At 50.2% G+C, this 16899-nt stretch overlaps 1 protein-coding gene across 4 annotated transcripts in view; it reads left to right on the forward strand.

Moving 5' to 3' along the window:
* Window positions 1-16430, forward strand: part of KIAA1614 (KIAA1614 ortholog) — a 55038-nt gene extending 38608 nt beyond the window's left edge. For all 4 annotated transcript variants that reach the window (XM_027614051.2, XM_027614048.2, XM_027614052.2 and 1 more), the window contains 4 exons: window positions 190-445; window positions 9898-10025; window positions 10724-10908; window positions 15231-16430. In XM_027614051.2, coding sequence (XP_027469852.2) covers window positions 190-445; window positions 9898-10025; window positions 10724-10908; window positions 15231-15424 — 763 coding nt within the window. In that variant the 3' untranslated portion in view covers window positions 15425-16430. The remainder of the gene's footprint in view (window positions 1-189; window positions 446-9897; window positions 10026-10723; window positions 10909-15230) is intronic.
* Window positions 16431-16899: the final 469 nt, after the last annotated feature.

The raw sequence follows: 16899 nt of genomic DNA on the forward strand, positions 1-16899 counted from the left end.
CCCCAAAAGCTGCCCAAGCAGAGCATCCTGCAGATGTCCTCTCAGCCTTTCTGTACCCAGCCTTCACGTCCTCCACAAGCAATGGGTGCTGGCTCTCCTAGGGCCCCCAGGGCCCTGAGGAGCAGTCCACCCAGGCCCCTGCCCCCCAGCTGTCTCCTGCCTGCTTCATGTACCCCCCTTGCATTTCAGGGCATTCCCGGGGGTTGGCGCAGGACCTGGCCTGCCCTCTGCTGCCCCTTCTGACAGGAGCAAGAAAAGCAGCAGCCTGGCCTCCACCCTGGGGCTGAAAAAGCTCTTGCTGGCCCTGGGCCACAGCACCAGGCCCAAGCTGGGCAAGGCCCGCAGCTACAGTGTGGAGCAGCTGCAATCCCCTGCGCCTGGCCCGGCATCACACACCAGCACCCCCAGAGTGAAGAAAGCCCCGTCGGTACAGTCCCTGCAACTGGTGAGTCTGAAGGGCCCCTGCCACGGGGTGAGTGGTACCGGTGCCACCGGAATGGAAGGTGACAGGAGATGGGAGGCGCTGAGGATGCCACCTGAGGAGCCCAGGTGGAGAAAGGGAAGCTACTGGTCTCCCTGCAGTCGATCCACAAGACCGGGCTCCCCACAGGGGTAGGCAGCACCCCACAGTTCTTTTCTTCCACCCAGCTACCCCAGCATGGGCTCTTCCTAAGCTCCTCCTCCTCCTTCTGTCTCTCCCTCAACTCTGCCACCTGTGCCAAGTCCTAGAGGCTACTGCCTGATCATTCTGGAACCTTCTCCATGGCCACAGTGACAGTCTAGCACAGGTCACTTCACACCCAGACTAACGCGGCAGCCTCCTGACTGGCGTCCCTGCCGTGCCTTTCTCCGCCTGGCTTCCACAGAGGTCCTCCTGTTACGCAGGTCTGGTTATCTACCCCCTTGCTGAACATCCGCCGTTGGCCCCTTATCACCCGCAGCGTAAAGTTCAGATCACCTGACGTGGCCAGACGCTTCTGTGATTCTGCCTTCATCTCTCATCACTCTCCTTCTAACACCCTATCCATTATCCTTGACCTTGCTATTCTGTCATCAGGCCACACACTGTCTGACTTTGAACTTTCACCTGCAATGTTTCTTGCACCTTCTCTCCCTGCTAACATCTGCTCGTCTGTCAACTTTTCAGGAATTGCCTCCTCCATGAAGCCGCTTCCGGTCCTTTCTTGGGCTGAGCTGGGGGGCCTCTGCTCTGTGTTCCCATCCTGTTCTGTGCTTCCCTCCTTTGGGGAACTTGCCACATAGTATTTTAATGGATTTTTGTCTGCCTGCCCTCACTGGAGTGTGAATTCCTTGAGGGACACCCCTTGATCTTTATATTCCCAGTACAGGTTCCCCTGCTGTCTAGATTAGAGAGTTTCTACGACAACTTCCATCAGCCAAAATGGCATAAACTGAAGAAGCAGTCACCGTTAGTTAATATGGGAAATTTTTTGAACACTCCCAGACCCCCTATTTTGGGCTCTTCTCTTGGGCTTTTCTGATCCCCCAGGACACCTCTTGCTAACGGATGCACACATAAATCGAGATGGAGCACGGACGCTCACAGATGCACTTCAAAGCTGTAGTGGCTTGATGTGAAAATGCTGAGCGTCACCCTGGGGAAGGAGCTTGGTGGGGCCACACTCACTGCTCGGGGTCCGCTGCTCCGTGACGGCAAAACTAACGCTGAATGCTGGTTTTACTTTTCACCTTTTTTCCTAAAAGTGAAAATCCTCCAAATTTCTTCTGGTTAGTGAAAACAGGTCTTTCATAAAGGCAAACTTTTGAAAAGTGGGGGATACCCGTACTGAGTGCAATGGCTAGTATATAGTACATATTTAAGACACAGCGAATGAACAAATGAGTGAGGGAGGGAGCGAATGAATGCAGGGCAGCTAGCGGGCCGTCTCCCTCCCCGTGTGCCAGCTCCTTAACCAACAGCAAACCAACGGTGCGCTCTCAACTAGGTTTCTGAAAACCCTGCTCTGTCCCAGGTGTGTCCAGGGCTCCAGTTTGTTCTTCTGTTCCCTGCCCCCCGGGCAGAACAAAGCAGGTGATGTGGTTGGGGCCAACGGAGGCTTCCATTGGTCAGGCTGAAGTAGGGAAGAGAGGGCCAGCCGAGTGAAAATGCCAGTGGTTGTCCTGTACCAGGAGCAGTACCTTGTATGCAGTCAGTGCTCAATACCTATTTGCTGGATGCAGGAATGGAAGGCAAGGAAACAGAAGTCAAGTGATCATAAGCTGGGGAGAAAAGCCTAGGGTGATGCTGTGCTCCGGGAAGTCACCTTTCCCCGGAAGTGAGGTTTGGGCCCTGTGTGTCGGAGCCAGGGTGTCCGGGTGGATCACCATCAGAGCTCCGAGCTCCGTAAGCCTCCCAAGGGCAAGGACGCCGCTGGTAGCGTGGCACAGAGACTATCGGTGACGCAAGCCGAGTGGGCAAAGAGAGAGAGCAAGCTGGCCAACAAAGGGTGGGACCACGTGCGGGGAGGACCGAGCAGCAGAGAGAACGGCTCAAGGACTGACGAAAGACGATGCAATGAGAATCCGTCTCCCCCAGAATGTGACACCTCTGACAGGTGTCAGAGCGGGGGGCTCCCTCCTTTAGACCGGCACCCTTGCCTTAGACGCTCCCGCTGCCGTGTGGGGGCAGGGGCCGCCCCGGTTTCCTTTTCATTTTGCCTTCTGCGTGGGCCCTGTTCCCGCACCCGACCACACTGGGGCTCCCGCGTCCCTGGGCGGCTGTGGCTTTTTGACATTTGACCCCGCATCTGGAACGCTCTCCTCTCTCTGTTCTCCCTGGGGAATGCCCCCTGGTCTTTCAGGTCTGAGGTAAGCATGACTTCTCCCAGGAAGCCTTCCTGAACTCGGACAGGAGCTTAAGACCCCCTCTAAACCTCTTGATAATGTACCTTATTTCTTCTTCTTTTTCTTTCTTTTTTTTTTTTTTAGATTTTATTTATTTATTTGAGAGAGAGAGAGAGAGAGCACAAGCAGGGGTGAGAGGGGCAGAGAGAGAGGGAGAAGCAGGCCCCCTGCTGAGCAGGGAACCCAATGTGGGACTCGATCCCAGGACCCTGGGATCATGACCTGAGCCGAAGGCAGATGCTTACCTGACTGAGCCCCCCAGGCGCCTGGATAATGTAACTTTCTTCTTGAGAGCATGGATTCCAAATGTGGTAAATAATGTGTGCCATGTTTGTTTAAAAGCCTGTCTCTATCTCCACCGCCCCCACCCTCACAATAGCCCCCTCACTGGGTCAGTTTCTAGAACACAGATCTATTCTTGTCTCTCTTCTGATTAACGTCACTCTAGTGGCTCCTTAGCAGGCCATATAAGGTCCTTCCAGGTCTGTCCCCTGGCTCCAGCCCATCTCCTGTCTGCAGCCTAACCACCCAAACCCTGTTCCAAAATATATGCTTTCTGTCCATCTCTCCACGTCCTTGCACCTGCTGTTTTTCTACCCTGGAGCACCTTTACTGGTCTTCACCTGGAAAGTTCATGCTTCAAGCCTCGCTCAGGTGTCATTTTCTCCAGTGTCCCCGGACCTCCTAAACCGGAGTCTCTCTCTGCTTCCCTGCACGTCCATCTCTTAGCCCGGCACTTACAGCAAGTATTTAGGGCTGTTAACTCATCTGTGCTCAACCCCAGCCCCAGTGGTGGGTGAACTCCTTAAGGGATTTTTGTCTTGTCTACCTTTTTATGCACAATGTTTTAAGGTGCATACTGAGATAATTCTTTTAAATTCCAGTATAGTTAACATACAGAGTTATATTAGTTTCAGGTGTACAACATAGTAATTCAACAATTCTGTACATTACTCAGTGCTCATCAAGATAAGCGTGCTCTTAATCCCCTTCACCTACTTCATCCATTCCCCCACCCCCTTCCCTCTGGAAACCATCAGTTTATTCTCTATAATGTAGAGTCTTTTTATTGGTTTGTCTTTGTCCATTTGTTTGGTTTCTTAAATTCCACACGTGAGTGAAATGATATGGTATTTGTCTTTCTCTGACTGATTTGACTTAGCATTATACTCTCTAGATCCATCGATGTTGTTGCAAATAACAAGATTTCATTCTTTTTTATAGGTGAGTAATATTCTGTTGTGTATATGTCACATCTTCTTTATCCATTAGTCTGTCGATGGACACGGGGACTGCTTCTATAATTTGGCTATTGTAAATAATGCTACAGTGAACATAGGGGTGTGTGTTTCTTTTTGAATTAGTGTTTTCATTTCCTCTGGGTAAATACCTAGTAGAATTGCTGGGTAATTCTATTTTTCCTCTTCTATTTTTTGGATTAGTTTGAGAAGAATAGGCATTAATTCTTCTTTAAATGTCTGGTAGGATTCACCTGTAAAGCTGTCTGGTCCTGGACTTTTATTGGGAATCTTTTGATTACTGATTCAATTTAATTGATAATAATCAGTCTGTCAAGTTTTCTATTTCTTCCTGATTCCGTTTTGGAAGGTTATATGTTTTAGGAATTTATCTATTTCTTCTAGTTTGTCCAGTTTGTTGGCATATAATTTTTCATACTATTCTCTTATAATTCTTTGTATTTCTGTGGGGTCAGTTATTTCTCCTCGTTCATTTCTGATTTTATTTGAATCCCTCCCTTTTTTTCTTGGTGAGTCTGGCTTAAAGGCTAATTGGTTTTATTGATCTTCTCAAAGAACCAGCTCCTGGTTTCATTGATCTGTTTTATTGGTTTTTTAGTTTCTATTTATTTCTGCTCTAATATTAATTATTTCCTTCCTTCTACTGGTTTTGGGTTTTGTTTGTTCTTTTTTCTAGCTCCTGTAGATGCAGGGTTAGGTCATTTATTTGAGATTTTTATGGCTTCTTGAGGTAGGCCTGTCTTGCTATAAATTTCTCCCTTAGAACAGCTTTTGCTGCATCCCAAAGATTTTGGACCATTGTGTTTTCATTTTCATTTGTCTCCATGTATTTTTCAATTTCCTCTTTTATTTTTTTTTAATTAAAAAAATTTTTTTAAGATTTTATCTATTTATTTGTCAGAGAGAGAGAAAGAGCACAAGCAGGGGGAGTGGCAGGCAGAGGGAGAAACAGGCTCCTTTCTGAGGAGGGAGCCTGATGCGGGACTCAATCCCAGGACTCTGGGATCATGACCTGAGCCGAAGGCAGATGCTTAACCAACTGAGCTACCCAGGTGTCCCTGATTTCTTTCCTTCGGCTCAGGTCATGATCCTGGAGTCCCGGGATCGAGTCCCACATCGGGCTCCCTGCTCAGCGGGGAGTCTGCTTCTCCCTCTGACCCTCTTCCCTCTTGTGCTCTCTCTCTCACTCTCTCAAATAAAAAATAAAATCTTTAAAAAAAAAGATTATTTGTTTATTTTAGAGAGAGAGAGGGGGGAGATGGGCAGAGGGAGAGGGAGAGAGAGAATCTCAAGTAGACGTATCACTGATCACAGAGCCCATGTGGGCCTCAATCCCAGGACCCTGAGATCATGACCTGAGCTGAAATCAAGAATCGGTTGCTTAACTGACTGAGCCACCCAGATGCCCCTCCTCTTTGATTTCTTGGTTGACCCATTCATTGTTTAGTAGCACATTATTTAACCTCATGTATTTGTGCTCTTTCCAGATTTTTTCTTGTGATTGATTTCTAGTTTCACAGCACTGTGGTCAGAAAAGATACATGGTATGACTTCAGTCGTTTTTAATTTGTTGAGACTTGGTTTGTGACCTAATATGTGATCTCTTCTGGATAATGTTCCATGTGCACTTGAAAAGAATGTATATTCTGCTGTTTTAGGGTGGGATGTTCTGAATATATCTGTTAGATCCATCTGGTCCAGTGTGTCATTCAAAGCCACTGTTTCTTTGTCGATTTTCTGTTTGGATGACCTGTCCATTGATGTTAGTGGGGTGTTAAAGTCCCCTCCTATTATTGTATTCCTAGTGATTACTTCCTTTATGTTTGTTATTAACTGCTTTAAGAATGTGGGTGCTCCCATGTCGGGTGCATAAATATTTACAATTGCTATATCTTCTTATTGGATTGTCCCCTTAATGATTATATATAGTGTCCTTCTTTATCTCTTGTTACAGTCTTTCTTTTAAAGTATATTCTGTCCAGGGGCGCCTGGGTGGTTCGGTCGGTTAAGCATCTGCCTTCGGCTCAGATCACGATCCCAGGGTCCTGGGATCAAGCCCCGTATTGGGCTCCTTGCTTAGCGGAGAACTGGCTTCTCCCTCTCCTTCTGCTTGCCGCTCCCCCTGCTTGTGCTCTCTATCTCTCTCTCTGTGTCAAATAAATAAAATCTTAAAAAAAAAAAGTATATTTTGTCCAATATAAGTATTGCTCCCCCGGCTTTTTTTCACTTCTTTTTGCATGATAAATGTTTCTCCATACCCTCACTTTCAACCTGCATGTGTCCTTAGGTCTGAAATGAGTCTCTTGTTGGCAGCAGGTTTTGCTTTTTTCTGCATTCCCCCAACCTGTGTCTTTTGTTTGGAGCATTTAGTCCATTTACATTCAAAGTAATTATTGATACACATGTACTTCTTGCCATTTCGTTACTTGTTTTATAGTTGTTTTTGTAGTTCTTTTCCGTTCCTTTCTTCTCTTGCTCTTTTCTCTCGTGGTTTGCTGGCTTTCTTTAGTGATATACTTGGATTCCTTTCTCTTTGTTTTTTGCATATCTATTACTGGCTCTTGATTTGTGGTTACTGTTAGGTTTATAAATAACATCTTCTGCATATAGCAGTCTATATTAAGTTGATGGTCACTTCAGTTTGAACCCATTCTTTACTCCTCTCCTCCCCACTCCAATTTTAAGTATATGGTGTCCTACTTTACATCTTTTTACTTTGTGAATCCCTTGGCTCATTTCTATAGATATACTTAATTTTACTGCCTCTGTGCTTCCTGCTTTTCTTACTCCTACTTAAGGCCTTTCCTTTCCACTCAAAAAGTTCCCTTCAACATTTTTTGTAAGGCTGGCTTAGTGGTTCATGAATTCCTCTAACATTTGTCTGGGAAACTCCTTATCTCACCTTCTATTCTGAATGATAGCCTTGCTGGATAGAGTACTCTTGGCTGCAGGTTTTTCCTTTCAGCACTTTGAATGTATTATGCCCTCTCTTCTGGCCTGCAAAGTTTCTGCTGAAAAATCAGCTGATAGCCTTATGGGGTTTCCCTTGTATGTAACTGTTTTCTCTTGCTGCTTTTAAAAATTCTCTTTATCACTACTTTTTACCTTTTTAGTTACTATGTATCTTAGTGTGGACTTCTTTGGGTTGATTTTGTTGTGGGTTCTCTGTGCCTCCTGGCTCTGGATCTCTGTTTCTTTCCCCAGATTCGGAAAGTTTTCTGCCTCCTTTCCTCTCTCTTCCCCATCAGGGATCCCCATAATGAGAATGATATTATGGTTGATGGTGTCACTGAGTTCCCTAAGTCTATTTTCATTTTTTATTATAATTTTTTCTCTCTGCTGTTCAGCTTGATTGCTGTCCATTACTCTATCCTCCAGGTCACAGACCCATTCTTCTGATTCCTCTAGTCTACTATTTATTCCATCTAGTGTATTTTTAATTTCAGTTATTGAATTCTTTATCTCTGAGTAGTTCTTTTTTATGTTTTCTATCTCTTTGGTAAGGGTCTCACTGAGGTCTTCCACTCTTTTCTCAAGTCCAGTGAATATCTTTATGACCATTGCTTTATTTATTACTATTATTATTATTATTATTATTATTATTATTATTGGAGAGGGAGAGAGAAAGGGGACAGGAGAGACAGAGGGAGAAGGAGAGAGAGAATTATAAGCAGGCTCCATGCCCAGTGTGAAGCCTGTTGCTGGGCTCGATTTCACAACCTGGAGATCATGACCTGAGCTGAAATCAAGAGTCAGACACTTAACCATCTGAGCCACCCAGGCATCCCTGACCATTACTTTAAATTCTCCATCAGGCATATTACTTATCTCTGTTTCATTTAGCTCTCTTGCTGTGATTTTGTCCCGTTCTTTCATTTGAGACTTATTTCTCTGTCTCCTCATTTTGACGAACTTTGTGTCTGTTTCTTTGTGTTAGGAAAGTCAGCTATGTCTCCTGCTCTTGAAAGTAGTGGCCTTATGAATAAGAGGTCCTGTAGTGCCCTGCAGTGCTGTGTCCCCTGTTCATCAGAACCTGGTGCTTCAGGGGTGACTCCTATGTGTGTTGCGTGTGCCCTGTTGTGGCTGAGCTGCTTTTGCCTTCAGTCCAGTCGTCTGCAATGGCTCTCTTTGCCTGTTGTGGGCAGTGTTTGGTCCCTGTGGTGTTAGTGGGCCGCTGTTGGGCTGCCTTAGACTTGAGTTGAGTCAGACCAGGCATTTGCCAGAGATGCAGTAGTATTGAACTATAGGGCGCTTTCTTGGTGTTGCCCCGTGAGAAGCTTTTGTTGGTGGAACTGCTGGGGCCACAGTCTCAGTCTGGTATGTATGGTTATCTTCCCCTCTCCCCAGGGCAGGAGTCACTGTCATGGCTGCTTTGCACACTGCCAGACTTATGGCACCACTTTGAATGGGCTCTGGCCAAGGGCATATTGGAGGGGGCCTGTGCACAGGAGAACGAGGGGGTGTGCCGCGCTGTTAGCAAGTTAGGTGGAGAGTGTTGGTACTGTGCTGGTTCCCCCAGCTGTCCATGTGCCTAGGCTGGGGGGCAGGGGAGGGAAATGGTGCCTGCCAGCATCTTTGTTCCTAGAGAAGTCTCCCAAAGATCCCTGCCCTTCCAGAGCAGACTCTGAGATTAGTAAACAAATCTCCCTCCCATATACCCCAGGTGTTTTCCAAACTGCTGCTTCTCTCTGCTGCATTTCAGTGGGGCTCTTTGCTGTGCCGTCTCTTTAGGGGCAGGGACTCAGTTTCCTATCATCTTCCCAGGTCTCCCAGAGCCAAGCCCACTGATTTTTAAAGTTCCAGTGTTAAGCCCCACTGATTTTAAGAACTCCTGAAATTAGGCCTCTCTGGTTTTCAAAGCCGAATGTTATGAGGATTCAGCTTCCCTCTGCAGGTTCCTCATGCCTGGTATGCCTGGTGTGAGGGTCTGGTCCTCTCCTCTCCTCCTCTCTCTGCACCCAGTGTCCCTCCCTCCCTCTGATGGTCTTGCAGGTTCATTTAGCTCCCGAGCGAATCTCCACCCCTCCTACCCTCTTCGATACATTCAGCTGTGAAGAGTCTGTTCTGCCAGTCTTTGGATTGTTTTATGGCTTATTTACACTGATATGCATGTTATCTAATTGTATCCATGGGACGAAGTGAGCTTGGGATTGTTGTACTCAGCCATCTTTCCTGGAAGTCCTCAGATAAAAATTTTTAATATAAACAATCATAAAAGGGATACTAAAGAATCATGAAGTTTTAATATTTTAACTCTAAAATCGTATTTGTTACTCTGTAATTAATTTGCTTTCACTTTTTTCTTAATGAGAACATTAGATTTTCTTAATCAATGAAATTATTAGTATTCTAGTGCTAAGTTATTTTAGCCAAAAATGAACCTTCAGATCACCTCTATAGGACTGTCTACTTGAGTAAATTATGGTGATTCCTGATGGGCACTTTGCAGTAGTGACAAAAGCTTGTATCATTACTTTCTTAAAAAGCCCTCAGGCTTGGGGCACCTGGGTGGCTCAGTCGGTTGAGTGTCTGCCTTCAGCCTTGGTCATGGTCCCAGGGTCCTGCGATGGAGCTCCACATTGGGCTCTCTGCTCTGCGGGAGCCTGCTTCTCCCACTGTCTGCCTCTCTGCCTACTTGTGCTCTCTCTCTGTCAAATAAATAAATAAAATCTTAAAAAGAAAAAAAAAAGCCCTCAGGCTCCTGGTTAGGGTCAGGTCTCCACCCCCTGCGCTGTGGCTTTTCTCACCTGCAATATTGAATCCTTACCACCAGGTGTCACCATCTCACAAACATCGGAAAGCTGCCTCCTTTCAGAACCTCCACTCTCTGCTGAGTGGCAAGGGGGACCGGTCCAGCCTCTACATGGTAGGGGAGCCGGGGGACCACAGTGCACTTGGACGGTAAGAGTTGGCAAGTGGTGTGGGGGTTAAACTCAACATGGGTGGTGGAGCTGTAAGCCTAACTCCGTCCTGCCTCGGGTGCCACAGGAGTCTTGGAGCCCACATCTCAGTGCCTTGCCCCATGCACCTGAGCTCTGAGAAGGTGTGATGTTGGTGGAATGGGTAGAGTTGGAAGGTTTGATTCTTCCATCCTTCTGCTGTCTGATGACATCCTAAAATCAGGATGTTCAGAGAGCTTCCTTAGCCCAGCTGAAGATCTGATTAGAGATCCAGAGATAGGGCCCCCAAAGAGGCACTTGACCTGTGACCCTGTCTAGAGAACTCCCACCCCCTGACGAGACCCTCTAGGCTAGCTGCTCTTACCTAGGGCTCCATGGAGGCACCTCAAGTGGCCTGTTCACTCCTGGAAATGTTATCTAATATCATAGCTTTGGTTGGATTCTCAGAGAGGTCTCTGTACCCACAAAGATTTAAAATTGTGTTTCTAGGTTAGGGGGTGGGTAGCAGGGGGCTTCTGGTCCTGCACCAGGCTTTGTGGAGCCTCAGACCACTGTGACAACCCTCCAGTCTTGTTCCCAGCATGTTGTTTTTGCTGGTTGGAGCCAGTCAAGAGGCATCTGTCATCTTTAAGGCAGGGAGTGATTGGGCCCCGGTGCCCAGCCCTCTTTGCACTTACTCTGTCTCCGGCCCCCTGGCAGACCAACCAAGGCCTCACCCCGACGTGCCCTCAGTGTGGAGGACGTGAGCTCCCCCAGCCAGGCGCGCACGGTGGGCCGCGTGGTGGAGGTGTTCCCAGATGGCACAACCCAGCTGCAGTTACAACGCTCCCCGGAGGGCTCTTTCGGCTTTTGCGTGGCCTCCGGGAATGGGCGCCGGGACTCAGGTATGCCCCCTCCCCTTTTCTGGGTTCCATATCCCTGGGGCCTTAGCAAACCGCTTTTGGCTGTGGGCACTTCCAGTCTGTGGCTGAGACGCGGAGCTCCAGACTCAGACAGCCTCGTGAAAGGACTGGAATTCTCCCTCAGGGGCTCTTTGGGAAGCGTCAGGTGTGGGGCTGCTGGAGTGGGTAGGGATGGCGAGCCTGACCCCCCTGCCCCTCTGTTGTCTGCTGACCTTTTCGCTGGAGCGCCCAGGGGAGGTTTGTGCTTGCTGGTTCTCGGGAGCCCTTTGATGCGGCTGGTGCGTATAATGGTTCCCTTCCTCAGCTGCTGTCTGGCCATGTGCAGTGAGCCCGCCTGGCTATGCGTCTGGCTCCCTCTCGCAGCGCTGGCTCCAGGGGGTGATGTTCTGGGGATCCTGCCCTGGCTGCCCTCTGCCGAGCAGGGTTCAGTCCTGGGCTGTGATCGCCTAGGTCAAAGTCATGTAACCTGGAAAAAAAAAAAAATCTGCCTGCTGCCAGGTTTGCAGCCTGCAGCAAGTTCTTACCTCTGTTCCGTAGTTCATTGTTTCAACAAGTTTGCCCTTAGCACCTACTAGGTGTTTTAGATACCGGCTCTATGGCAGGAAATGGAACAGAAAAAGACCCTGTCCTCAGGAGCCCACAGTCCAGGGAGGGAGATAGGCTGTACCTATAAAGAGGTATACATTTTTATATATTATCCAAATAAGGTGCCAGATAGCAGAGGGTATGAAGACACGAATCCAAGCAAAGCAGGGTGAGGGCCCGAGAGTGGGAGGACGGGAGTGCAGGTGGGGCAGCTCTTCTGGGCGGAGGTGTCTGGAGAAAGAGCAGTCCAGGCCCAGGCGGAGGGTGGGAATGAGCTTGGCTGTCACAAGACCTGCAGGGTGGATCTGCACAGAGCAGCAGCGGGGAGAGAGGGCGCTGAGCTCAGGAGGGTGGTGGCTTCCCCACCCCCTGAGCTGGGAGGCGGCAGCGGCCAACGGGCTCTGATTTGCACTTGGAACGGGTGTCGCTGCCCAGCTGGCTGCCCGACCGTGAACAGATGCTAGCAGGTCGAAGGTGGACCAGGGAGACTCTTTGTAAAGCTATTTCCGTGGAAAGACTTGCTGGTGGTGGCTTGGGCTGGGGAGCCAGTGGGGATGTGAGAAGTGCTTGCAGTCAGCTTGACTTGAAGGCCGTTTGAAGCAGTTTGCGGATGGTTTGACCTGAGCGTGAGAGGAACAGGCCAAGTTTCTCCCCACTCTGGACCTCCGGGGGGGATGGGTCTGTCCTCACAGGGAGGTGGTGTTTGTGTTTGAACTTATACTGATCATCATAAAGGACTAGCGGGCTGTTAGCTACTCCACCTTTTCCTTTAGCCTCCCCATTCCTCAGGTGAGGGGCGGCAGGCCTGCCAGAGAGGCACAGAGTTAGGTGACATGGCATGGTTTGTACTCCAGAGCCTCTGCCAGCTGCGTGACCTGAGCAGGTCACTTACCCTCTCTGAGCCTCAGTTCTCTCATCTCTAAACTGAAGATACTCAAACCTGCCTGGAAGAGTCATAAGGAGCGTCCCGTGAGGTACATGGGAAAGTGCCTGGCACTTTTCTTCCCTTCCCTCTTCACAAAGAGAATTTGTATTTGGGGAACAGAACTCCAACAGGGGCCACCATGATCTGTACCATCTGTCCACATGAGGTCACACACAACCGGGCATTGTGCTCTGCCCTTCATCTTCCCCTAAAGTCCCGCTAGGCCGCTTTGCAGACAGTCACGGAGTTGATGTCTGATGGGCAGAGGTCTCTAATGACCAAGAGCTCCTTGGGCTCTGCCCTGACCTGCCCCCGCATGGCAGCCCTCACCTGGGTTGGCACGAGCTCTGCCCTGTCCTGCCCAGGGGGTGCCCTGCTCCTGCTGCCACCGTTGGCCATTGGCTATCCTGCAGAGATCCCCAGGCACACGGAACGTGACTGGTGCTGGTGCCTCCTGGCCACAGAGCCTCCTCCGACAGCCACAGGTCACTCCTGCTGGGCCTCAGAGGGGCCGTGAGCTGGGGCTGGTCTGCATTCCTCGCTAAAACGTCCAGGTGCTGGGGCTAACTTGCTGGCTGTCACATAGGATGCTATGCAAGCATATGAGAACAGCAAGCTTCGCCTCCGGCTTCTGAGCACCACATAGAGATGATCCATGCTGAACAGAGGCCATTTCCAGCAGACAGTAAATACCAACAACAGCGGTCTGTCTGTCATATTTTTGTCATGACGTTCCGTTGTGAAACCTACCCCAGTGTCTCCCCCAGAATGACTGGCACGACATCAGTGTCTGGTCCGGCTCTGGCTCCATGCTTTTGGGGTTTCTCATGGCTCCCCACATGCATGTCCTGCTTACAACAGCCGTTTCTGTAGGCACCACCCCTCCCCTCCTTTCCTGCCCTCTCTCCATGCCAGCAACATGCAGACGGGGCAGGCAAGTGCTTAGAACACCTGGAGAGAAGGAGTTGGAGATAGGGCAGGGGCTGCGAGAAAGGCGTTGCTCGAGCAGCTGAGATGGCCAGCATACCTCATGAGGAGGGAGGCAGCCTGGCGGCAAAGGCTCGGCTTGGCCAAGAAGCCCCCCACACCGAGAGAGAGTTCCACGGTCAGACCCGGGAGAGGAAGTGTGTCAGGAGGTTGGTTTTGCTAGACTCAGAGCTCCAACCTTCAGGTGCCTTGAAGGAGATTTCAGTGTTTTCAAACCCCCATTTCAGAGGGTTGCTCTGGAAGGTTTGCCACAAGCTGGGCTGAACAAAGCTCCTGTGGGCTGGGGGCAGCAGAGGCAGGATGTCCCACTATAGTCCAAGTGTGTTAAATGCCTTCAGGCTCGAGACCGTGATACCAGAGGAGAGGCCCTCTCAGGCCCTTTCTAAGGAAGCTGATTCTAGGACGCAGAAGTAGAGAGGAAGGAGTTTGCAGCCTGGGCTGGGGAGCCGTGAGGGCGTTTAAGGTGGCGCTGAGTGGGCCCCCCTGAATTCTGCAGGTGGTGTCAGCTGCACACCGTCCACACCCTGGCCTTGTGCTCTCAGATCACCTGTGTTCGCTCAGCTGGGGGTGGGGGGCGCGGGGTGGTGCCCAGCTTTCCCTGTAAGACCCTTTATTCTCTTAACTGAAGGGGAGTCTGGAAGGTTTTCAGAAGAAGTTGAGGTGAGAGGGGTCCCTCAGCAGGACTTGCCTGTGCTGTGCGGTCAGGAGAGTCCCGGGGAACTCAGGCTAGCCAGCCCCCAGGCCCCACAGAGCCTGCTCCACTGATGTGGGTTCCCCAAGTCGGACCCAGGGAAAGGGGAAGAAGCAGGCTCTGCCCAGGCTCATGCTGCACCTGAGAGACCCAGGAGACCGTCACACTGGCCAGGCAGGGCCTTCCCAGGGGCAGTGTGGGGGACAAGATGTGTGTGAATAAGGGACAAGTGAGCCACCATGGCTTTAAATAGGGGGTGGGATTTTTGTTTCCTGGGCTTTTGCCCAGATGCCTCCAAATCCCAGTGAGGAACCACCTCTGATGAAGATTGAGGCCAGGGCTGGTCCTAACAGTAATATGGAGCAAACCAGGTTTGGATTTGACCTCAGCCATGTTCAATGATACCTTCCCACCACTCCAGCTTCTTGAAGGCAGCAACTGGATCATATTTGTGAATCCCACCCAGTGGCAGGCATGAAGTAGGCTTTTTTTCTTAATTTTTAAATATCGGTTTCCTTCCTATTCTACAATCAAAGCTCATCTCAGAAAAAGATAAGATCACCTCATTCACACAGGGGTATACACGAATAATAATAAAAAACAAGCATTATTTGCTTAAAGCATTATTTTATTAAAGCATTATTTGCACAGCTTTTTATTTTTTTATTTTTAAAGATTTTATTTATTTATTTGACAGAGAGATAGAGAGAGAGCACAAGTAGGCAGAGAGGAAGGCAGAGGGAGAGGGAGAAGCAGACTCTCCACCGAGCTGGGAGCCCGATGCGGGGCTTGATCCCAGGACGCTGAGATCATGACCCGAGCCGAAGGCAGCTGCTTAACCGACTGAGCCACCCGGGCGCCCCGCTTTTTAAAAAGAGACAGAGAAATGAAATGATACCATGGGGGTGGGCACACTGTATCTATATAGAAAGCCCGTTGTGGTTCTGAGGTAGGATAATGAGGGTGTGTGTGGGTGGGTGTGCACGCGCATGCATGGAGCAGTGCCCTATATGAGCACCTGCTCCCCGACCCCTGCCCGAAACACCACCTGGTCAACATTCCACAGAGCTGCATCTCTGGATTTCATGTGTTCACTTGTTCTGTTTTCCTTTGCAGGGTTCTACGTGCAGGAGATGGCTGACGCGAGCATGGCCAAGCTCTACTCGGGGCTGCTGGGGGTAGGGGATGAGATCCTCGAAGTGAATGGGGCCAAGGTTGCCGGGCTGGGCTTGGCTCACATTCAGGAGCTCCTGGCCCACGCGGAGAGCTTGTCAGTCCGTGTGCTGAGGCAGAGGCCTGTCCCTCGGTGACCCAGGGCTGTTTTGCCCTCACTGTCACCCTTTGGAAGCCCTGACCTGCCCCAGGAGGGACAGCTGGAAAGGTACTGCATGAAGCTGCTTCGTGGATGAAAACAGATCACGGTGGTGTGTGACCGCTTAGGCTGTGGCAGGGGCTTCTGGGATTGACCACCATAGGGTGAGAGCAGGATGGTGTGTTTTGTTTAGGGATGTTAATTGACGCTGAACTGGGGAAAGCAAACATGGATCTCTTTCCATGCCGGAAGTGGTGTCAACATCTTTCTGTTCCTTTGTCGGAGGGAGGAGGAGAGAGATTCAGGGGTACTTGGGTGAGCCCCTGATTGTCTCCTCACCCCCAAGTCTCATCCCACTCTCGATCAAGGGCTCCCCCAGCCTCCACACTCCAGAACCAAAGAAAATGCTTGGCCATTTTGGCCTTGAGCCTGCCTTTAAAGTCTCATGTCTTCCATGTCCCATTTGACACCTTTGCTCTTTTTCCGGAAATGGGCAAAGTGCCCTAGTGTAACAGTCTTACAGCCATCGGCCATATATTCCCAACCCAAAATTGGAATATGTGGTCCTGGTGTGAGAACATCTGGGAGATGTTATCTGGCAGCCAGATAATTTTTGTGATATATAAAGTTGGAGGGGAAAAAAAATGAACCTGAGACCAATGTCAGGGAAGTGCAGCTGTGGCTGGTGGGTCTGGCCGGCTCCACCCCCGGCCCCCTGCCCTCTGCCTCTGCCCAGGGCGAGGCTGGCGCTGGTGGGGAGGGCCTGCCTTCCTTCTCCGGTGGAGTGTGGGCACAGGCTGCAGCCGGTGCCAGGCTGTCTCCAGCCGCAAGCTCTCTGCCCAGGCTCCTTGATGGCTGCTGGGGGTGGGCCGGCAGGGAGTGCAATGACAGGGTATAGGCAGGGGAATGGGCTCTCCACCCAGGTGCTTCCCAGCTCTAGGCCCAAAGGGTTGGGACTCTCTGGAGTGGATGGCCGTGTGTCAGTCTTAAATTATTAAAAAGCAAAGCTGAAGCTTCTCTCGCTCTGAGTCGCTAAATTCTGGGCTGGATGCTCACTTGACCTTGAATGGCCAAGAGCAGGGGCCTGGGGTGGGGGAAGAGGGAGGGAGGATACGGGCACAGCAGTGCTGTGTTGGGCCTGCCAGAGGGGAAGGCCTGGGCAGTCCCCTGGGGTTGGGGTGACAGCCAGGGTAGATGCAGAAGCCTCCAGAGACAGTCCTTCAGCTGGGAGAGGAGCCTTGGGCAGGGTGCATTTCTGAACAGAAGACAGAATGGAGCTAGGGGCTTTGGGGAGGTGCTACTGGAGGGTGGGGAGCGTAGAGGGCAGCTTCAGGGCTGTTGTAGAACTTGGGAAAACACACAGCCTTCGCTAAAACGAGTGTCCTAGCAGCTTTCCAGGGGCAAGATCACTGAAAGGCACATGTGGCCTGAGGGAAAGATGATGGGGGAGGAGGCAGGCAATCCTGTGGAGTG

This window comes from Zalophus californianus, chromosome 10 (assembly GCF_009762305.2).
Source record: "Zalophus californianus isolate mZalCal1 chromosome 10, mZalCal1.pri.v2, whole genome shotgun sequence".
Classification (NCBI taxonomy): Eukaryota; Metazoa; Chordata; class Mammalia; order Carnivora; family Otariidae; genus Zalophus; species Zalophus californianus.